The 20,249-nt window shown below is 37.8% G+C and overlaps 5 protein-coding genes across 7 annotated transcripts; 3 read left to right on the top strand and 2 right to left on the bottom strand.

Moving 5' to 3' along the window:
- Positions 1 to 1,892: 1,892 nt before the first annotated feature.
- On the bottom strand, positions 1,893 to 4,930 carry LOC9330523. 2 transcript variants are annotated; one of them, XM_021013279.1, is made up of 7 exons: positions 4,697 to 4,930; positions 4,010 to 4,381; positions 3,859 to 3,911; positions 3,588 to 3,625; positions 3,163 to 3,481; positions 2,784 to 3,085; positions 1,893 to 2,697 (listed from the first exon to the last, which is right to left on the bottom strand). In XM_021013279.1, the coding sequence occupies exons 1-7, from the start codon at positions 4,719 to 4,721 to the stop codon at positions 2,076 to 2,078; spliced, it is 1,731 nt and encodes a 576-aa protein (XP_020868938.1). In that variant the 5' UTR covers positions 4,722 to 4,930; the 3' UTR covers positions 1,893 to 2,075. The 2 variants fall into 2 exon arrangements, with proteins under 2 accessions (XP_020868938.1, XP_020868939.1); XM_021013280.1 differs by having other exon boundaries at positions 4,709 to 4,930.
- A 759-nt stretch (positions 4,931 to 5,689) lies between these two features.
- LOC9330522 lies at positions 5,690 to 8,234 on the top strand. The gene is made up of 3 exons (XM_002894415.2): positions 5,690 to 7,095; positions 7,529 to 7,778; positions 7,884 to 8,234. Exons 1-3 carry the CDS (start codon positions 5,831 to 5,833, stop codon positions 8,058 to 8,060), a joined length of 1,692 nt encoding a protein of 563 aa, XP_002894461.1. The 5' UTR covers positions 5,690 to 5,830; the 3' UTR covers positions 8,061 to 8,234.
- Positions 8,235 to 8,331: 97 nt separating this feature from the next.
- Positions 8,332 to 10,459, top strand: LOC9330521 (uncharacterized protein C23H3.12c). 2 transcript variants are annotated; one of them, XM_002894414.2, is made up of 8 exons: positions 8,332 to 8,787; positions 9,051 to 9,115; positions 9,220 to 9,318; positions 9,467 to 9,514; positions 9,622 to 9,691; positions 9,793 to 9,864; positions 9,951 to 10,076; positions 10,166 to 10,459. In XM_002894414.2, the coding sequence occupies exons 1-8, from the start codon at positions 8,593 to 8,595 to the stop codon at positions 10,304 to 10,306; spliced, it is 816 nt and encodes a 271-aa protein (XP_002894460.1). In that variant the 5' UTR covers positions 8,332 to 8,592; the 3' UTR covers positions 10,307 to 10,459. The 2 variants fall into 2 exon arrangements, with proteins under 2 accessions (XP_002894460.1, XP_020870408.1); XM_021014749.1 differs by having other exon boundaries at positions 8,393 to 8,787; positions 10,024 to 10,076; positions 10,166 to 10,199.
- A 520-nt stretch (positions 10,460 to 10,979) lies between these two features.
- On the top strand, positions 10,980 to 13,976 carry LOC9327833 (26S protease regulatory subunit 7 homolog A). The gene is made up of 10 exons (XM_002894413.2): positions 10,980 to 11,171; positions 11,696 to 11,777; positions 11,889 to 11,980; positions 12,074 to 12,151; positions 12,256 to 12,317; positions 12,480 to 12,624; positions 12,754 to 12,972; positions 13,066 to 13,247; positions 13,343 to 13,518; positions 13,606 to 13,976. Exons 1-10 carry the CDS (start codon positions 11,085 to 11,087, stop codon positions 13,761 to 13,763), a joined length of 1,281 nt encoding a protein of 426 aa, XP_002894459.1. The 5' UTR covers positions 10,980 to 11,084; the 3' UTR covers positions 13,764 to 13,976.
- A 9-nt stretch (positions 13,977 to 13,985) lies between these two features.
- On the bottom strand, positions 13,986 to 18,153 carry LOC9327832 (protein STRUBBELIG-RECEPTOR FAMILY 6). Its single transcript, XM_021014748.1, has 16 exons — positions 17,834 to 18,153; positions 17,318 to 17,450; positions 17,152 to 17,226; positions 16,991 to 17,056; positions 16,838 to 16,909; positions 16,682 to 16,753; positions 16,531 to 16,602; positions 16,392 to 16,457; positions 16,246 to 16,308; positions 15,855 to 16,171; positions 15,490 to 15,776; positions 15,134 to 15,405; positions 14,915 to 15,047; positions 14,701 to 14,834; positions 14,454 to 14,610; positions 13,986 to 14,360 (listed from the first exon to the last, which is right to left on the bottom strand). The coding sequence occupies exons 1-16, from the start codon at positions 17,928 to 17,930 to the stop codon at positions 14,214 to 14,216; spliced, it is 2,163 nt and encodes a 720-aa protein (XP_020870407.1). The 5' UTR covers positions 17,931 to 18,153; the 3' UTR covers positions 13,986 to 14,213.
- Between the last annotated feature and the right edge of the window lie 2,096 nt (positions 18,154 to 20,249).

Below are 20,249 nucleotides of genomic sequence, written 5' to 3'. Positions count from 1 at the left end.
TATCCGCCAAAGCAGTTTCAACATCTACACAATTAGATAATAATGTTAGGTAGTGAAAACATTGACATTATAAATGGATGTACTATGTAGACATATATGTATGGTTAAAAAGTTTCTTTTGTACCTGCACCTTTTCCATCATTAAAGACAGGAGGTGCATCACGACAGAACAAGGCCGGATCATCACTCTTGTCTAGTAGCATCTTGTTCAATGCCTCTTGAACTCGTCCCCACATCACACATGGAACATGTTCTGCTCCATTTCCATCACCGTCAATGCTCCCAGTTGATTCAGAATCTGAAACAGGGCTTCGTACAGCTACCCGTGATGAATTGATAGTGTCATTCACCCTTGCTTGGCTACATTCAACTCTGGAGGGTATATCTGGCTGTGAAAATAGAACAATTTGATTCTCCTGCTCGTCATCACTATCAACTTCTGTAGGATTTGGAGCCTCCTGCAGTACTCCCTTGCCTTTATCACCAGGTTTACAAGCAGGACCAGCAGGGCAAATTGTAGGTTCTGTTTCTCGGATAGTTATGCCTCCTGCAGTTGTTGGGACAGAGCATAATCTAATTGTTTCACCTTCAACAATAGGTCCTTCTTGTGGTGATGTTGTGTGTTCGCTAAGTACAAAATCATGCCAGTCGGCATCATATTCATCCTCTGAAGAGTCTCCATCACTGTTTGCTGAAACGTAATGCAGCCACTGCTTCTCCCTCCTCTTTGGCTGAGCCTCTTGGGATGTTATTTTTTTCACCACAGAGACACACAGGTTAACCTCTTCAATGAAACGCCTCATTCTGATGAAAACTTCAACATCCTTATCTTCACATATGTACTGTGGCGAGGATCCGTTGCCTTCGTCTATTTCCATCCATGACGGGTACTGGTATGACATTTTTATAACGACGTCATGTGCTCGGAGTCCCAGCTTCTCTTTAACTTTGCTTGCAAGCTCTTTGTATGTCATGGAGTCCCGCAGGCGAAGGAACCGGTTCCCCTCCACCGTTGTAGGTTCAAAGTTCCAGATAAATGAATCCACCTTCACCCATTCTCCAATAACGAGTAGAACATGATCATGAGCCGTCATCTACAAAGACAAAACAGAGTAAATATTTTTTAGGTTATATATTATGCTGTTTGGATTACACATAACTTATGATATTAGTACAAAGCTTTGCCGCATAAAGAAAAATAGGTTTGGTTAGGAGATCTATAAAAATGGAAACTATATCATTGTTTACTTGTTTGTAAAGGAAGATCTGTGTAAAAGCTAAGTATATATATGAGTTCTTAAATGGTCTGCAGCAATAAATTCCATACTATGTTTAGAACAGGAATAAAAGGAATCTAGAATCTATGCTTTTTACCTGAGTATTTCGATGCCTTGAATTTACTGTCCAACTACTTTCCCCATCATCCATTCTTTTTGCAGATGTAGATAGTACTCTGCAAGTAAAAAGAGCCTCACTAGTCTATTTAATAACTGCAGTACAAGATCTCAGCCGCACATCTTTCTCGGGGGAATTTAAAATTCAAAAGAAGTAAGTTTTTTCGCATGGTTAAGTTACTGATTGGACAAATTGTGCAACTTGGCAGGTTACTATAAGCCTACTTTTGTAGACCAGACACGTCGACCTTCTTTTTACCAGGGAGATAGCGCGTGTCACGTACGGAGGCTACTCAGGTAATATCCACAGGCCCAATGGTTATTCTCTTTGTTTTGGGCTTTAGTGTGCTATATTCTTAATTTTCTGTTTGAAATTGGTCACTCACCTAATTGCCCCATCATTTTTTTGATGAGGTTTCTTGGTAGTTACTCTTTGCTTTATTTGTTTGGTTGTGAATTATGATTCTAATGTTGATTTCCGATGATATAATTCTTTAATAATGGAAAAGCTATGAAGAATTGTTTACTAAGCTGAAACTCTGACATACAATTGAGTTATAGATACAATTGGCACATCACAAACTGGAAACTGCTTCTCTCAAGCATACGACCAATAATTTAAGCCAAAATTTTGAATCACTAACTGAAAATACGACTTTTCTCTGCTAAATCGCTACAACATTAGGCTGCTTCTGTGACTTCGACGAGCCTTCCACGAACCCACTTCCTCGTTACGTTTCCAGATTCCAAAGATATAGCCTTTTCGTCCATCCTGTGGTAACCATTCGGAAGAGGATGATTCTCAGCAAGACTGATAGTTCCATTAGACTCTGCTGGTGGATGGACTCTGGTTCCGTTTGGTTGCGGAACTATCCCTAGTTTGATATCTTCTCTATCTCCCTGGGATGTGTTGGATTCCTTATCAGAAATAGACAGATTTGTAGTACCTTCTATGTTGAATGTCGGTAAATCGCTAGATCTCATGTTCAAGTGAAGACTCTCTCCGTTGATCGGGAATGTGTGTGTTCCGTTGATCTCTCCTTGTTGTTCTTGATCGTTTGTATCTTTGGTTTCGGATTCACTGTCTACCTCCAGAAGAGTATTATTATGCTGAGGTGAGAGAAGAGATGGGTAAGTCCCATCTTCATCTGAAGCTATCTGCCTCATCTCTAGAGATTCAATCAGTTGTGTTGCTTCTGCTATGAGCTTTTTACTCTCTAACAAAGAAGCTTGAGCAACCGGGCTTTTCAAAGCAGCAATCTCAAGGACTTTCGCAGCTTTCTCAGCTTCCGAGATCAAAAGCCTGAGGTAAAAAGGTTAATTCTTGTTAACTTCTACGCACAATCCCAAACAGAGAAATATTAACAACTCTGTTTTATATGGACTGACCTTGCTCGTTCTACAGCATCCATCTTCTTCGATTCTTCAGCCACTCGTTTTGCTCTGATGCTTTTTATCATTTCCAGTTTAGAACTTGCCAAAGGGTCTTTATACACAGGTGTTTTGCGCTTCCGTACTTTCACTACTTGAACTTGGCTTTGCCGTTCAAACTCTGAATCCCTTGTACTTTTCTTTGTAGGATTCTTCTTTCTAGGTTCAGCATCGGTCCTTGGTCTTCTACGACGCCTCTCGACACCAACAGGTATACCGTGATATTTTGCCAAGCCAGAGCAAACTCTTTCACGGTAAGACTGATCAGAGAATCAAAATGAGTTAAATATGGCCAAGAACAAAAGAGTTGATTTGATCAAATGACTAGACAACTTACTGGATCAGCCCATTTAGCAGCTATTGCTTCTGCAATTCTCCTTCTTTGTTCAGGAGATTTTGGCGCTCTTCTGTTACTTTTAGCTCCTTTAGCGGCTTTCCTCTGCTCAACACTTTCCAGCCATTCCAGTTGATTCTGTTGATCCAAGATTTTGTAAGAATCCCACTGAAGCTCTTCTTCGTCTCTATATCCTTCTTTAGCAGCCTCCGCTAACAAGTTTTGCCACTCGAAATGACATGTCTCCTGCACTTTTCTCCTTTCCTTCCGCCTTGCCCATCGCATCCGCACTCCCTCCCCAATCTTCATCCGTGTCTCCTTGCTGTAAAAATCATGCAAATTTGGGAAGATAGTATTATGATAACAAAAGCATAACAAAAACCAGAAGGTCTAACAAGTTTAAAAGCAAAAGAAAAATCGGTACTGACTTTTGTGCATGCCCAAGATTCGCTAATTTCAGCTTGATCTGCGCAGGACGAAGACACAAAGGTTCTATGAGGGGTTGAAAATTCTGATGCATAGAGCAGACATAAACGCCCTAACATTACATAAGGTTACCTGCAACCGCTTTCTTAAAGGGTACATATACCTCAAACTACACTATAACAAGGGTCGAATAATACCAGTACAAGTTCCACTAGAGTTACTACTGGCAACTCCTCTAAGAAGACATATAGAACCATTCTTACATGACATCACCTTTGGGTCTTGCATTGCAATCTTTGTCCTTTCTCTAATCTTCTGTAGGGTCTCTGCATAAACGCAAAAGAAAGAAGATTATGAAAAAGTTTCCAATTAGAAGCAACTGCAGATAAATTGCTGAAGATACGCGTAAGCAAAAACTACCTACCCGGACTATGCTTCCTGCCTTTGTTCCAAGGAGTGTTCCCTCTATTTGCCTTAGAAATCCTCATCCTTCTCAACTTTTCTCTGTCATCCACTTTGTCATCATCAGCACTTCCATCTGAGGATTTTGAAGAAGCAGAAGACAAAGAAGAGCTCTGTTCGTTTTCTTTCTGAGCCGGATACTTTGTTTCAAGAGTGGCCACTGCAGTAATAAGGACTTTTCCTCTTCGGACATGAGTATGGCCCGTGTAAAACTTCAAATTCTTGGAGAAACAGGATTGTCTCCATGGATTAGGTAGAGTTTTAGCATGGATAATACTCTGAGCCCCCAATGGAACAAGATGAGCTTGCAAGGAAGGTTGGATAGTAGCAATATCTGCAAAATTAAACCATTTCCATTAGCTAAGAAACTGGGCAAAAAATGCAACGCACTTATCTTTTCTTATATGCATTTAACAAGTTTGTAACTATGAATATGTCATATTTTAAAAAGCTTAGCTTTCTTTAGACCAAGATTGCAAATGCAAAGAATTGTTAGTCAAGAATGATACCCAATAGACAAGAAGCAAAATTGATAAGAAAGAGAGTCTCAATACTGAAGTAGAATTCTAAACAGTAACCAAACACAAAGCCAGAAAAAGAGTAAAATCATCAGACAGAGGATAAATGTTGGAAAAAATTGAAACTTTACCAGAAAAGGTACCTAAAGAAGGCATTGGGAGCTCATTCAGCCCAGGAAAACGAAAAAAAAAGAGAAGAAACTTGAAACCCTCTTCTTTGCGACAAAACAAGAATGTCTTGTAAGATTAAGGTGATTTATGTTCCTCTACTTGTCATAGAGAGGTTAGGGTTTTTGCAGGAATTTAAGACAGACAAGGATAAGCCACACAATATATCAAACTTCAACGAAGATACTTGTCTGGCTTTGACGCAGCAACCAGGGGAGGTGATGGATAACGAGACCCGGCTCGTTCTAATGACCCGACCCGTATCACTCTATTTTGGGCTACTGGGCCTGAACCTTTATAAGGATATTAGCACGGTAACCTTTGTAGTGAGGGTAATAAGTAAACGCGAATCAGTACAAGCCACGTGGTATGGGCCGCGTTTCACAGCCCAATAATATACACGTGGGATTATTTTCTCTGGCCTCTCCAAAAACAAGTTTAGTCATTCGGTAAACAGAAGTCACTAGCGAATCAAAGATTCAAAGTACAGCACTTGAGCTACCGAGAACACGTTTTCAACAAGCTTGTCGCAAGATTGGCGTTACTCCGGTACCTCCATCTTGAGGGGGTGTATAGGAGTATATGTTAAAAATAATTAGTTTAGGTTTTAAAATGTAATTATTAATACTCTAATTATGTCTTGCCTCTGTATAAATATGTGTATTCTCATAACCTATCAATCAAAGAATTATTTCAGAGTTTACCGAATGACTAAACTTGTTCTTGGTTGCTTATATGGAAACTTGCAGGTATCAAGGAGTCTGATACTGGTTAAACATAATGTAACAGTAACACTATTACATGATCATCTTAGAACACTAAGTAACGAATCACTTTGAATTACAATTTATCTTTCTTTAAAATGTGAACCGGGTCATTCAATTTGATTACCGATAACCCGAGCCATATCACCTTTTATTGGGCTACAACAAGGCCTTTTTAGATATCTTATATCAACAACGTCGTATTAATTATCTTTTAATGTGAATGAAGAAAAGCCACGTGGTGTGAGCCGGGTCGGATCTCGGATAAAAGTCTAGTTATATGGGTCGACGGTTTCCGGGTTGATCTCCGGCAACGACTGCGTTACTTCATCAATGGTGAAAGATTCCTCGTCGGTGTCTTCTTCGTCGTCATTGTCATCTCCAGATGAAGAAAGCGATCTCCACAATCTTCTCGAGGAATCAGATTCTCAAATCGACCAATTTCGTGTCAGCGACGCGGCGGCTGAACAACGACCTACCTTCGATGTGGAGAGTCTCCGATCACGTTTACGACGGAATCTTAAGCTCAATCTCACTAAGAAACAGTCCATTGTTATCTTCCTTCCTATCGTCATCATCCTCATTTACTTATCTACTGATTTCAGCAATTACTTCTCCGTCAGAGTTCCTGATTCTGTGTTCCGGTCAAATACATTAACGGGTCGGGCTCATGAATCGGATCTTCAAGCACTGTATCTTCTCAGGAAGCAAGAGAGCGATCTCTTCTCTATCTGGAACCATACTTTATCGAATTTATCAACAATCGAAGACGTGAAATCTGCAGTTTTCCGGCAGATTTCGTTGAATAGGCAGATCCAAAATGCATTACTCTCTCCGCATAAAACTGGAAATGTTGAAATTGGTGGTTCATCAGATGTTTACTTCGCCGGCGGAAGTTGCCGGAAAGTGGATCAGAAGTTGAATGGGAGGAAGACGATTCAATGGAAGCCGAGACCGGATAAGTTTCTGTTCGCTATTTGTTTGTCTGGTCAAATGAGTAATCACTTGATTTGCTTGGAGAAGCATATGTTCTTTGCAGCATTGCTGAAACGTGTTCTTGTGATCCCTAGTCATAGATTTGATTACCATTACAGTAGAATTATCGATATTGATCGAATCAATACTTGTTTGGGGAGGAATGTAGTGGTTTCTTTTGAGGAGTTTTGGAAGAAGGATAAGAATAGGAAGAAGCATCATCATGTTCATATTAATAGATTCATATGTTACTTCTCGAAACCGGAGCCTTGTTATGTAGATAAAGAGCATATTACAAAGTTGAAAGCTTTGGGGATCACCATTGGAGGGAAGCTAGACACACCATGGGAAGAAGATATTGCGAGTCCAAGCAACAAGACAGCTGAGGAAGTGGAGACTAATTTCAGATCAGATGACGATCTTATTGCGATTGGGGATGTGTTCTATGCTAATGTTGAGAGAGAGTGGGTGATGCAGCCTGGTGGTCCTGTGGCTCACAAGTGTAGGACTTTGATTGAACCAAACCGGCTAATTTTGCTGACTGCACAGAGATTTATTCAGACTTTCCTTGGCAAGAACTACATTGCTCTTCATTTCCGTAGGCATGGATTCTTGAAGTTTTGGTATGGTCTATTTTCTACTTTTTGATTGTTTTTAAGTTCTCTGGTAGTAGTCGTAGTATGGTAGTTGAAAATTACCAAATTCTACATTGGATGACAATGTAGGTATCTTAGTCTGGACCAAATTATAGGATATTAGCATTAATGATATGGTAAACATTTAGAAGTGTGGCTGTGCTTTTGTGAATGAATAATTGGAGTTCTACATCTACAAGTTGAGGCGAATTCTGTTGAGCAGGTTATCAGTTATGAATATGGGCATTATGAGTTTATATCTCTTGTACCAAGAATACTATTTTCTTAATAGCGTCTTTTCTTTATGGTGTTTAAGATGCATTGTTTTTAATTTTCATAGTAGCTTTTGGTGAAGCTCAGTTCATTACATTATGAAAATTAAATCAGGAACCTTAGCTAAGATATTTTCGTCTTGTGCCAGTAATGCCAAGAATCCAAGTTGCTTTTACCCCATTCCTCAAGCTGCTAACTGCATCACTCGTCTGATTGAGAAGGTCGAGGCACCGGTTATATACCTTTCTACTGATGCAGCCGAAAGCGAAACTGGTCTGCTACAATCGCTGTTGATCCTGAATGGAAAGACTGTCCCCCTTGTGAAGCGACCAGCTCGTGATTCAGCTGAGAAATGGGATGCATTGTTATACAGACATGGTCTCGAGGGCGACCCACAGGTAACATCTCTGCTCTTCGCTTTCCTTCTTCATATTGGGGATTTGAAAGAATGGATCATACACGGATCAACAAACTCACACTTGGGATTTTCACTTATTTTAAAGGTGGAAGCAATGTTGGACAAGACGATATGCGCAATGTCAAGCGTTTTCGTTGGTGCTTCGGGTTCCACTTTTACAGAGGATATCCTCAGACTCAGAAAAGATTGGGGAACTGCTTCAGAATGCGATGAGTATCTCTGCGCAAACGAGCACCCTAATTTTGTAGCAGATCCTGAATAAAAGATTAACACGCAAACTAGTCTCTGTCTTGTGATTGTGAGTTCTCATCATAAACAGCCTAATTCTCTTCCTCTTTTGTGCATAGTTTACTAGTGATGTATATCATACAATAAAGCCATGCTACAGTTTCTTCTAATATAATCCCGAGATTACTATATGAAAGTTTCTTCAGTCCCTTAAATTAAGTACTAACCATTTGTTATTGCTTCTAATCTGTCATTATCATGCCAATTCTGATCCACAATTTTTAAAAGACAACTCCCCTTTTTGTTATTCCAAATTTTAAGTCGATTTCAAAGACCCTTGTATATAAATCTTGCTTGTCCATATATGCCCAGAGACGCGCCGCCGCTTCTTTTCGTCTTTCCTCGTGAAATATTTTAGGCTTTGTCGGTCTCATCGCTATAATTACCTTAAAAAGTTTCGATTTTTCCTTTGAATATACATAAACCCACGTCGTTTAAAGCAATACCCAGATGACAAATTAATAAATCCTAACTAAAGATCGGAGCTTTTTCGTAGTTAAGTGATCATGAGAGCGAGATTGGTGGTTTTCCCGATTAAAGGGAAGAAGTGGTGTTTCAGCAGATCTGTTGATCCTTTCGCTGCTCAATCACCGTCTGGAGTTACTCCGACCACTGTACGAGGTTTATGGAAGAAAATATCATCTGAATCGAAACCCATCAATGCCAACGCAGAGCTTCTCGTCGATTTCATCTCTGACAAGGTAAAAATTTACATTGAAACTTTTTCTCTATATATAATTCATACCCGTGTGTTTTTGTGGCGTCTAGTAAGATTTATTGGTGTAGAAAGTTCCGACCAATGAATAAAGCTTTTGGTTTTGTTTCTGGTTAAAGGTTTTTGACAACTAACCTCATCTAGGACCACTAGAAATGAGATAAAAGAAGGGCTTTTTTTAATCAGTCTCCTTCCTTGATTTCTCCAATACTAAATTTGAAGAAATGGTGTTGTTGTTGTAATCGTTAGATGAATAAAGCTTGGGTGGGTCTTGAGAAATCGCCTGATGGATCAATAAAGAACAAGATTCATGGGTTTGTAAATTCTATACCTTTTTGTATTCTGAGACATTTCTTGAGGCTTTGGTCTATGTTTGTTGATAGGCTTATTAATGTCAAGTTGTGGTTGGAATGAATAGGTTTGGATTGAAGCTTCTGGCTCGTGTTAAGCCATCTGAGATTTTCTTGAAGTCTATATCGAAGGAGGTCACTTCTGTACAAGTCACTTATCCTCCCAGGTTCTATTTACTCTCCTTTTCTTGAAATTCTGTAAACTTGAGGACCAATATCTCTCTAATGAATGTTTTGATTATGTCTTCATGAGTATATATTCTGGTGAATTCGGATTGGTTACCTGTTTTAGCTAATCCATGTCAAATGTTTCAGTTTAGATCCTAGACTCGTACGCAGGAGACTACGGCACATCGCCATGAGGTAAATCACTTTGCAATCAAATGATGAAACATATATCCGGTTTTCACTTGTAATAGACTCAGAATCCCTGTTCCTTCTAACGCGAATGTTTTTAATTGGATTTGCAGTGGAACAATCCTGCACAAGAAGTACCTAGTTGGTTCAGTTACTTTGCTTCCATTGACCAGTGCATTTATGGTATGTATAGTATGAAGCTAGCCCTGATGAACCTTAGCAACTAACTCGTTTATTTTCTTAGAGTCTCATAACCACCAAACCCTTTTGTTCTTTCCAATTAGGTATTGCCACTACCAAACATACCATTCTTCTGGGTCTTATTCCGCACATATTCTCACTGGCGGGCTCTTCAGGTCTGTCATAACTTCTCCATAGATAATTCCATTATCAAGAGTATATAAACTATATAAGCCCGAAATCATCTTAATTGACATTTCAGGGAAGTGAGAAGCTGCTTAAGCTTATCTCAAACGAGTCAAATCCTGATAAACCAGACTCAACTGATGATGCAGACGAAAGCAAGAACAAGAAGAAGCCGGAACAAAAATTGCAATCTCCCACATGTGTAAGCTGATCTCTCTGTCATCAAAGAAACTCAATCAAAAAGGTTTTTTTTTTTTGGTTCTTATTTGTGTTTGTTTTTTCATGAAACAGATTTTGCTTCCATCAGAAGAGTTATATCAGCTAATTCGTGACGCTAGCGAGGAAGGACTCGACGAGGCGACCATAGTAGAGATTTGCAAATCCTTTGATCTCAATAAGAACGATGTTCTTAAATATCGCAATCTTGTCTAACTATTTTGGCATTTTAGGCTTCTTTTTTAGAACCCAATTTTAGCTGTTTGAAGCTATAACTTACGCTCCAATTCTTTTTTTTTTTGTCTTTTGATTCCTTGTTGCTTTAAAAACTTCTGTTACTTGGAAACAGTTGAATTTTTTGAACTACAAGGAAACTCTTAAGGATAAAATAAGCTTCTCAGAATTGTTGATGAAGCAAGAATTACACAAAAAAGAAAAAAAAGAATAAAAAGATACGAAAACAAAAACTCAAATATGGGCCGCAGTTAACAGCCCAGTTTACACGTGTGGTGGTTGTAGGCAATCCGGTTTGGTTTATGGTTTAGTTTCGGTTTGGTTCATTCGGTAATCTAGTATATAAAACCATTTGTAATTTAGTTAGGTTTGATCCGAGTCCAGTTTTGATACGGTTTGATATTTGTTTCAATTTCGTTTTGGTTACCCGAATTTTTGAATTAAAAAACAAATTGCGGTTCAGTTTCGGTTTGATTTGGGTTAGTTTTTTGGTTGCGAATTTTTTGCTCACTTCAGTTTGACTGGCACGTGGGATTATTTGCTCTGACCTCTCCAACAAGACAGAAAATATGGGCCTCGCTTAAAAAGCCCAGTTTACACGTGGGAGCGGCACGTGTGGTTCTTCGCCTATATTATTCGTTTCTGATACTAGTAGACTAAACGGAAATTAGAGCTTTCTTTTCCTCTCCAACAAGACACATAAATTCAATTTCTCTCATCCTTTGGAATCTCAAATCTCCGACTTCGAAATCCGGCGAAAATGGTGAGAGATATTGAAGATGAGATCAGAGACGAGAAGAATCCTCGTCCCCTTGACGAAGATGATATCGCTCTCCTCAAGACTTATGTAAGCCGTCCCCTTTTAGAACCCTAAATTTTGATTGGGGTTTCAGATTTTTACTCTTCTGATTCATCGGAGAATTCGGATCCAGTGTAGATTTTAGTTTCTCGAATGTGAAGGTTTCGTCTCTTTGCAAACCAATTTGATGTTTTCTCCTGAGTAATTTCGAGCTAGATTCGTTAGTGATTGCTCTCTGATGAGCTTGATTGTTCTATTTAGTTCAATTTTTTGCTTAGATGAGTAGTTTCGCGTGACTCTGCCTCACTGTTCGGATTAGGCGAAGTGGAAACATTCATAGTCAAATTTGCTAGGTTTGTTTTCTTGAATTTGAGCTAGATTCGTTTTAGTTGCTCTTTGATGAGCCTGATTGGTATACTTAGTTCAGTTTTGTGCTATTTACTACTTAGATGAGTGAATCTGATTCACTATTTGAATTAGTCTAAGTGGAAACATTCATAGTGATACTTAGTTGTCTCTGTTTTCTCTCCATATGTTTTGTTACTGAGCTTCTTAAATCTCATTATCTGCAGGGGTTAGGGCCTTACTCTGCACCTATCAAGAAAGTGGAGAAAGAAATTAAGGATCTCGCCAAGAAGATCAACGATCTATGTGGTATGTGCACACTCTCTGTTGCTCAAGTGTTGGGCTTACTTTGATTAGCTAGTGACTTCTGTCAACGGAATGACTTAAATGGTTATTGGTTGTTTATATTGAAACTTTCAGGTATCAAGGAGTCTGATACTGGTTTAGCTCCTCCCAGTCAATGGGATCTTGTATCTGATAAGCAAATGATGCAAGAAGAGCAACCTCTGCAGGTAAGCATTCTTTCTTAGATAGTTTTTCTGAAACGTCTTCTTCTATGTTATGGTAACTATAAGGGATTAAGGGTAAACGTTTTCTCTATCCAGGTTGCGAGATGCACAAAGATAATAAGTCCAAACACTGAAGATGCAAAATACGTCATAAATGTCAAACAAATTGCTAAGGTACATTTATATCTCTAGGCTGCTGTTACTGCATAATAAATTGTGTGGTTTAGAACCTTTTTGATGTTTGGTTATACTGATTTAGTTTTGGTTCTTAATTCCAGTTTGTTGTTGGACTTGGCGATAAAGTTTCTCCCACTGATATTGAAGAAGGCATGCGTGTGGGGTATGTTCTGTTTATGAGCTGAGTTTTTATCTGCTTAATTATCAGTTCCCCATTGTATCTTTCTATGTTTTATTTGCTTCAGATCAACCCCTTTTGCCATTGTACATTTCTAATATGGATGATAACTTATGAGAACGTTCTGTCTCTGATTTATACTTGCAGAGTTGATCGGAATAAATATCAGATTCAGATTCCTCTACCTCCGAAAATCGATCCTAGCGTGACCATGATGACAGTCGAAGAGAAACCTGATGTAACTTACAATGATGTTGGTGGCTGTAAGGAGCAGATTGAGAAGATGCGAGAGGTATGTTGAACTTTTGTTGATATCCCCTGTCCTTATCTTGCAATGTTTTACTAAAGTTAAACTGAGTGGTGTGATGTAATATTTTCAACAAATAAATTGTTAAAAGTTTTGTCGTCTTTGCTGATGCAGGTTGTTGAACTGCCAATGCTTCATCCAGAGAAATTCGTGAAGCTTGGAATTGATCCTCCCAAGGGTGTTCTCTGCTACGGTCCTCCTGGTACTGGTAAAACTCTTCTGGCGAGAGCTGTGGCCAATAGAACCGATGCTTGCTTTATCAGGGTTATCGGCAGTGAGCTTGTTCAGAAGTATGTTGGTGAAGGAGCTAGGATGGTTCGTGAACTGTTTCAGGTAATTGATTGAAAACACTCCTTTTTGCTATCTGAGTTTGCGAAGCCAATACTGCTATATTTTGTTCTGAATTGATTAATACTCTCTTTTCAGATGGCACGGTCCAAGAAAGCTTGCATTGTGTTCTTTGATGAAGTTGATGCCATTGGTGGTGCAAGATTTGATGACGGTGTAGGTGGTGATAATGAAGTCCAACGTACTATGCTTGAGATTGTGAATCAGCTTGATGGGTTCGACGCACGTGGTAACATCAAGGTTCTTATGGCAACAAACAGGTCAGTAACAATCCCCTTACCATCTCTAAGTAAACTACACAACCCAATAATACCGCTTGACTCATTGGTGTTTCTGTATTCACTCTCCAATCCAGGCCTGACACACTAGACCCAGCTCTTTTACGTCCTGGACGTCTTGACCGTAAGGTTGAGTTTGGTCTTCCTGACCTGGAGAGCAGAACACAGATCTTCAAGATTCACACAAGAACCATGAACTGCGAAAGAGACATCCGTTTCGAACTCCTTGCTCGCCTCTGCCCAAACTCAACCGGTATTAATCCCTTAACCATCAAACAGCTTTTCTATCTCTTGAGATTTGTTCTGACATGGGTGGTTTTGCTAATCTTGTCTTTTGCAGGAGCTGATATCAGAAGTGTATGCACTGAAGCTGGAATGTACGCAATCAGAGCTAGGAGAAAGACTGTGACTGAGAAAGACTTTCTGGACGCAGTGAACAAAGTCATTAAAGGTTACCAAAAGTTCAGTGCCACTCCCAAGTATATGGTCTACAATTAGAGAGAGATAGAAGAAGTCAGAAACACTCCTAAATCAAAACTCCGAAACACTCTTTGTTCTTTGTCAGCGTCTCTCCCCTTCAATCTCTTTTGCAGTACTTGTTTTACTACTTATTCCAGTAACTCGATTGCTTTCTTCTTCAATGTCTGATACTTTTGGATTCCATAAATTCTCTGTTAAGTTGTTTTTTTTGAAGTTACCAGTCCTTTGAAATTGACAACATGTTGATGATCAAGAATTGAACCAAGCCCAAATAGAACCAATGTAGAAGAAAACAAGAAAGAATTATGTTCATGTAGAGGATCTAGAAGCTACAACTTTGGAACATACAATTACAATAAAACAATGGGATTATACAATGCGTGAGTGTGCTTTTCATCTTCCAATTTTCTTTTTGTTGTGTCTGTGACTTCGGAGCAAAGTGTTTGTCTTTTCTCTTGGGAGAGGAATTTACATGTAATCACTGGTTGTGTCGGCATTACCAGCACGTTGTGACGGATCAACTCCGACAGTTCTCTTGCTCATGTTAGCTCTCTGCACTAACACAACTAGTGCCTGCACGACTTCAGACATTGGTGGTCTAAACTCCGGCTCCGGCTGTCAAGAAACAAAACCCAAAATCAGTAACAGACTTTCTTGATTTTGATTTTGCAAGTTATTTGCAAGATTCTATTTGTAACCATGATTTACCTGGACGCAGAGAGCGATAACATCTGCAAATCGAGAAAGAGATTTAACAGGATAAAGCCCTTTAAGAGCTGGATCAACCATTTTGGCTAAAGCATCAATGTCATGTAATTGTGGTGTCGCCCATCGAACCAATGACTGCTCAGATCTTGACCTTTTGCTGCTCAAGTAATAACCAGTTGTAAGATTCAAATTCAGAGACAAATTCCTCATCTAAATCAAGCCTAGCTTTGATCATAATAGAGTTTACCTGTCAAATGGTTTTCTCCCGGTTAAAAGTTCAAGCATCACTACTCCAAAACTGTAAACGTCGCTCTTCAAAGAATATTGGCCTGACATTGATACTTCAGGTGCGCTATACCCTTCATCGGTTTGGTTTAGTAACTGCACATATCAGAATGATCTAAGCAACCAAATAAGTTGAGAAATAGTTAAGAGTTTGGAGAAAAGTTTGTATATCCAACCTCATTAGCTGTTGGAAGGAAGCTTGCGAGACCTGAATCTGATAAGTGAGGATTCAGCTCTGAGTCGAGTAAAATATTGGCTGATTTGATATTCTTGTCAATTATAGATGGTGAACAAACTTCATGCAGATACCTGCAAGAACAATAATTTCAGTTAAACCAAAATACTCATTTCTTTTTAAATAATGAGCTAAGCAATGAATTGTTTTTGGAATATACTCCAATGAGCGTGCAGTCCCAAGAGCGATCTTGACTCGTGAATTCCACACCAATGCTTTACTTTCCTCTTCTGATAAGTGTAAGAAGTCATGTAATGATCCATTTTTGTGGAATTCATAGACCATGAGATGTTGTCCGTGCTCAGCACAGTAACCAACAAGCTTGGTCACATTTGGATGATCCAAATTGGCGATTTTCGATACCATTTCAATGAAATCATCGGTCATGCCATGTGGAAGAGCAGACGAATCAATTTTCTTCACAGCAAGAACCTGAAAGATAAGACGTTTTCCAAAAACATTATGACATAATTCAAGACAGAAATTAGGATTACATAACAATTTATAATATTTTACCTTTCCATCATCAAACTCAGCTCTGTATACTCGTCCAAAAGTCCCTTCTCCAAGAAGATTATCTACGCTGAAACTGCCAGTAGCAATTTGGAGATCAGCAACTGAATAGAGTCTCACATGTGAAGGAACCACCACAGTGGATTTCTTGACAGTAGTAGGCTTTCTTGTCGAATCTTCATCATCAAATGATTTGTTTCTATCAACTGGTGGAGGCCGAAGATTAATAGACAATGAAGTATCCAGTTTCTTTGTCTCAACTGATGAAGAACTCTGAATGGAATTGTTTTCTGCAACCATATGGAGTATTAAATAAAGTTACGTTCCAACTTTTTCAAAGGCAAAATGTAATGTATACGCGTGCATACCGTGAAAGTCATTTGAAGCAAGAGTGAAAGGCTGGTTATCGGTTTTCTCAATATCCATGGATGATGACCTCTTTGATTTTTTTCTTTTGAACAAGAAGAAAGCCACAAGAAGAGCTGTAACTACTAACAATGAAATGATTATGCCTGCAATTGCACCAGCTCCGATTCCTGATTTCTTGGAATCTCCATTTCTGGTCGAATCATCACTAGACCGGCTTTCACGTCCTCCGGGTTTACGGTTCGGGGAGCCACGGATTGGAGGTGTTCCAGGTGGTGGTGGAGGCGCAGGTCCAGTATTGAATGAGTTGCCGTCTTTTCTGTTTGCAAGAAACAAGAAAAGTGAGATTAAAGTTTAAAGAAACAAGCAAATGTGTGTGAAATGATAACTTACATTAATGTGATGCCCTTTAAAGAACTGGGGATCCACCCAGTGAAGTCGTTGTTTGCAATGTTTCTGAGGAACATTTAAGAAGAACCAAACGTTAATGAATGTTTAAGAAAAACCAGCTTCACGTGTAATAAGGTTTGGTTACTCACAGAGTCTCAAGAGGAAGACCGGCTAAGACATCGACTGTGCCTGAGAACTGATTGTTCTGAAGGTATCTGTGAAGTTAAAAGCCACATGTTTAGTAACTTGGTAAACTTTCAGTTTAATCAGAGGTTCCCGAAAACTTACAGTGATTTTAAACTAGTTAGAGAGGAAAAAGTTCCCGGTAAAGAGTTTGTGAAAGAATTGAAAGAGAAGTCCCTGAAACACATGTAATTTTGTCAAATATCTTACTGAGATCAAAATGTGAGTACAATACATATCTTTACTAAGATCTTACAAGGTTGTGAGAGAGTCGAGCTTGGTGAAGTCGATAGCTATCTGCCCCTTGAACTGATTGTGACCAAGATTTCTGATTTTTGCACAAGACAAAACATTAATATTCACATCTTTATGGGAGATGTCTAGAGAAATGTGAAGTGAAGAAATTACTTACAGATACTTAAGTGTTGTTATCTGAGAAATTGAGTACGCAGCGGCTCCAGTGAATTGATTATTCGCAAGATTCCTGAAACACCGACGATTATAAACTTGAGAGCACGGATATTACATTAGAAACCAGGAAAAAAGGAGAATTGATGGACCGTACAATCGTTGCAGATTTGGAGGAAACTGATATGGTAAATCACCTCCAAGATTATTGCTGCTTAGATCACTGCAAGTTCCATCAAAGATTACAAATCAGAAAACTCAAAATCTCTAAAGACAACTTCAATTAACAGTTTGGAGCATTTGAGCGATTGATCTTACAGCTCAGTAAGAGAAGTCAATTTATCAAGCATGTATCCTCCAAGTGTTCCAGAGAGCTCAAGACCAGGTAACTTTCTGCCAAAGTAGATATAACACAATTTATGTTAGATGTAAATCAAATGATTAAAAAGTAGGAAACAAGAATATTGATACAAAAATCACTAACATTTGAGTAACTCGAGAGCCAGAACAAGTTACGCCTCTCCAATTCTGGCCACAAGGATCACCAGCTGCTGCAGTCCACTGTGTTAGCTGAGCTGGAGAATGCATACCACTGAACAATGTGTTCAATGCTGAAGCTGCACAAATTTGAAAACAGAGACCATTAAAACACAATCCAATCAACACAAACTTAACCATAAATCAGTTTCTGCTTTCAAGTCCACTTCAAAAGCTTGTTAGGATCCATGACTTGATGAGATCATCAAGATTCTATAAAAAAAATGCTTTGTTCTCAAGATTAGAAACTAACAGAGAAGAAGAAAGGTTCAAGATTTAGTCCAAAAAAACTAAAAAGATTTGAGATTTGGAGAAAAACCATTACCCAAAGACTGAAACTTTGGGGTAAAGAATGAAAACAGAATAAAATTGAAGGATATACGAAAAAGATTGAGACTTTGAACAACCCAATAAGCTTAAAATCAATCAAAAGCGGAGAAAAAGTGAAGAAGAAGAAACTCACTGTCTGATGCATCTGTGGCTCCATGGATGAATCTAAGCTCAAATCCTACAACAATGCATAGTGTAAACAGAGCTACCACCGCCCAATTCTCCCTCATCTTCTTCCTCTCTCTATCTCTCTAGAACAATATGCCAAAATCTAGTCTTGTAAAAAAGCTTTAAAAAAAAAGAGAAATCTAGAAATTTTTTTGTGTTTATTTTTGAAATCTAATAATTTTTCGTGAAGTAAAAATTATGTACTGTTTCATTTTGCTCCAGAATAAAGCTGTCAAGCACGATTTTAGCAATATATAAATAAAGATTAGGCTCATTTGTTTCTTTCTTTTTTTTCTTCTCAATAATATGAACATTAATTACAGTATTATTATGATCCTTCCAAATATATCCACAATAATTTTTTGTTCATTTGTTAGTGTATCATGATTATGGTTTGAGTTTGACCCATGATTTATTCATAATAATTTGTTCGTTGGAGGTTGTATCATTGATTTTGTTTCGTATTTTTTGAATTTCATTTCTTTAATGATACTCTCTCCGTTTAAAAATATAAGGCGTTTTAGCTAAAAACACGCCGATTAAAAATATCTATTTTTTAAAAGTTCAACCAATCATAAAAGAAACTGTATTATAAAAATAATCATAAAATATTAAAATAATATATAATTTGCATAGAAATTTGAAAACGACTTATATTTTGAAACAAAAAAGTTTCTCCAAAACGTCTTATATTTTGAAACGGATGAAATATATTTTTAAAGGTTGCTTTTAATTTTATACAATGGTAATCACTATGGAGGTTGGGTAATGGCTATGATTGGCTCTTTACTCTTTAAATTGTCCCATCATCGCTTTTGCTGAATTTGATCGTTTTCTTACTTTTAACGTTTTTTTCTCCGGCTTTTTTTCCAAGTGTATATATTAAAGAAATTAAAAGAGGACGACGTAATTGTGTGTTTCCTTTACTAAAACAAAGTCAATATGAATACGAAAAGAAAGCAAATTTGTTTACAGAAAATGGGTGTGTTTTTGTTTTATATAAGAAGAATAGGTGTTTTTTACGTAAATTAATTTAAAGAACGTTTTCGGTGTAATATTATTGAGGGAAAATGTTTATTATTCCCCATGTAATCAAATTGTACCACATTTAAAACTCAAAAAAGAAAAAAATCTACCACCTAAAAATACCAAATTGCGTAGGAGCTCGTGAATCCAATAGTTGTTCACTTGTTCTATTTGTTTAAGCGTATATGTTATATGTTTACTGCATGGGAAAAAAAAACTTGGAATTACTATGCAGTATATGTATGAACGAGTACTTAAAAGTTTGTGATATTTTATTTAATAATATAAATCATTGTTATCAATTATTGTACGTGGTTTGCAAGTTGCAACTAATATATGAGATAACTTATACGTTGAACATCTCATGATCATGTGTGTTTCGCTGTTTTTGATTTCTCTTAACTATTAACTTGATTTTTCTCATGATCGACGACGACGCACACAAATTTTGTGCTAACTTATATTTTATCATACTAGATAGTAAAAATAATATACATTCGAGATCTCAACTCGTACTTGCTTTTTTTTGTGTGTCTCTGTTTCGTGTAAGTGTGTGCTATTGTATGCAGTTGATTGTGTGAGAAACTTCTATTCTATCTTTGGCAGCTGAATCTTAAACTACTTGAACTGTCAAGCAAGTGCCAGCAAGAACCGAGTATGGGTGACAAAGACATTTAATGTCATTAAAAAAAACATTTAATTTCTTTGGTATAATTATAATTCGTAATAAAATTATTAACTTGTTCATAATTCGTAATATTAAATTATTTTTCTTGTATAAATGATACAGCGAATCTTAAGTCATGTTCAGGTTCAGCCATATATTGGTTTCAGAAATTTAACACCACAAATATCAAAATTTTGTTATTCTGTATATTCACAGTTCAATTAGTTCTCTATCACTCAACAAATACAACCATTTTATTGTGCAATTACGATTTTATGGTCTTAATAAATAAATAAGCCAAAAAAAGAAGAAGGAATGTGTAACAATGTAAAAAATATTATACTCCTAATTCACACGACAACTTCTCCAGTTTTGATATATTATGTTGAATAGACCAGGTTGCTTCCTAATTCACACGACAACTTCTCCAGTTTTGTCGGTGGGAAACCCTTTATAATTATCTTTGTTCATCATAACTTAATTATTCAATTTTTTCCTTCTGTTAATGATTATACTAATTACGACAGATGTGCTGTCGTTTTCCTCCAGCCAAGACATACGGCGTGCCGTTTTGATTCCCTTTCAATAATTTATCCAAAAAGAATTGGTGACCTAACCTTGCGTTAATTGGTAGGTCCGATTTGGAAGAATGATCATTATAAAACGGTCCGATTTGTGTGTGTGTTTT

This window comes from Arabidopsis lyrata, assembly GCF_000004255.2.
Source record: "Arabidopsis lyrata subsp. lyrata unplaced genomic scaffold ARALYscaffold_1, whole genome shotgun sequence".
NCBI lineage: Eukaryota > Viridiplantae > Streptophyta > Magnoliopsida > Brassicales > Brassicaceae > Arabidopsis > Arabidopsis lyrata.
The sequence above is the reverse complement of the archived record's forward strand: the minus strand, read 5'-3'. Positions and strand labels throughout refer to the sequence as shown.

What these genes read in the sequence shown, in the direction of transcription:
- LOC9330522 (XM_002894415.2), top strand. Translation starts at nt 5,831, where the DNA reads ATGGTGAAAGATTCCTCGTCGGTGTCTTCTTCGTCGTCATTGTCATCT. An exon ending in CATGGATTCTTGAAGTTTTG is followed by an intron (nt 7,096 to 7,528) that starts GTATGGTCTATT and finishes GTCTTGTGCCAG; the next exon opens with TAATGCCAAGAATCCAAGTT. An exon ending in GTCTCGAGGGCGACCCACAG is followed by an intron (nt 7,779 to 7,883) that starts GTAACATCTCTG and finishes CTTATTTTAAAG; the next exon opens with GTGGAAGCAATGTTGGACAA.
- LOC9330523 (XM_021013279.1), bottom strand. Translation starts at nt 4,721, where the DNA reads ATGCCTTCTTTAGGTACCTTTTCTG. An exon ending in TTGCAATGCAAGACCCAAAG is followed by an intron (nt 3,626 to 3,858) that starts GTGATGTCATGT and finishes CGTCCTGCGCAG; the next exon opens with ATCAAGCTGAAATTAGCGAA. An exon ending in GATGCTGTAGAACGAGCAAG is followed by an intron (nt 2,698 to 2,783) that starts GTCAGTCCATAT and finishes TTTTTACCTCAG; the next exon opens with GCTTTTGATCTCGGAAGCTG.
- LOC9327833 (XM_002894413.2), top strand. Translation starts at nt 11,085, where the DNA reads ATGGTGAGAGATATTGAAGATGAGATCAGAGACGAGAAGAATCCTCGT. An exon ending in AGATTGAGAAGATGCGAGAG is followed by an intron (nt 12,625 to 12,753) that starts GTATGTTGAACT and finishes TTGCTGATGCAG; the next exon opens with GTTGTTGAACTGCCAATGCT. An exon ending in TGGTTCGTGAACTGTTTCAG is followed by an intron (nt 12,973 to 13,065) that starts GTAATTGATTGA and finishes CTCTCTTTTCAG; the next exon opens with ATGGCACGGTCCAAGAAAGC.
- LOC9330521 (XM_002894414.2), top strand. Translation starts at nt 8,593, where the DNA reads ATGAGAGCGAGATTGGTGGTTTTCCCGATTAAAGGGAAGAAGTGGTGT. An exon ending in TCGATTTCATCTCTGACAAG is followed by an intron (nt 8,788 to 9,050) that starts GTAAAAATTTAC and finishes TGTAATCGTTAG; the next exon opens with ATGAATAAAGCTTGGGTGGG. An exon ending in CTCACTGGCGGGCTCTTCAG is followed by an intron (nt 9,865 to 9,950) that starts GTCTGTCATAAC and finishes TTGACATTTCAG; the next exon opens with GGAAGTGAGAAGCTGCTTAA.
- LOC9327832 (XM_021014748.1), bottom strand. Translation starts at nt 17,930, where the DNA reads ATGAGGGAGAATTGGGCGGTGGTAGCTCTGTTTACACTATGCATTGTT. An exon ending in GGTCTTCCTCTTGAGACTCT is followed by an intron (nt 16,309 to 16,391) that starts GTGAGTAACCAA and finishes AATGTTCCTCAG; the next exon opens with AAACATTGCAAACAACGACT. An exon ending in TGCTTCAAATGACTTTCACG is followed by an intron (nt 15,777 to 15,854) that starts GTATGCACGCGT and finishes ATATGGTTGCAG; the next exon opens with AAAACAATTCCATTCAGAGT.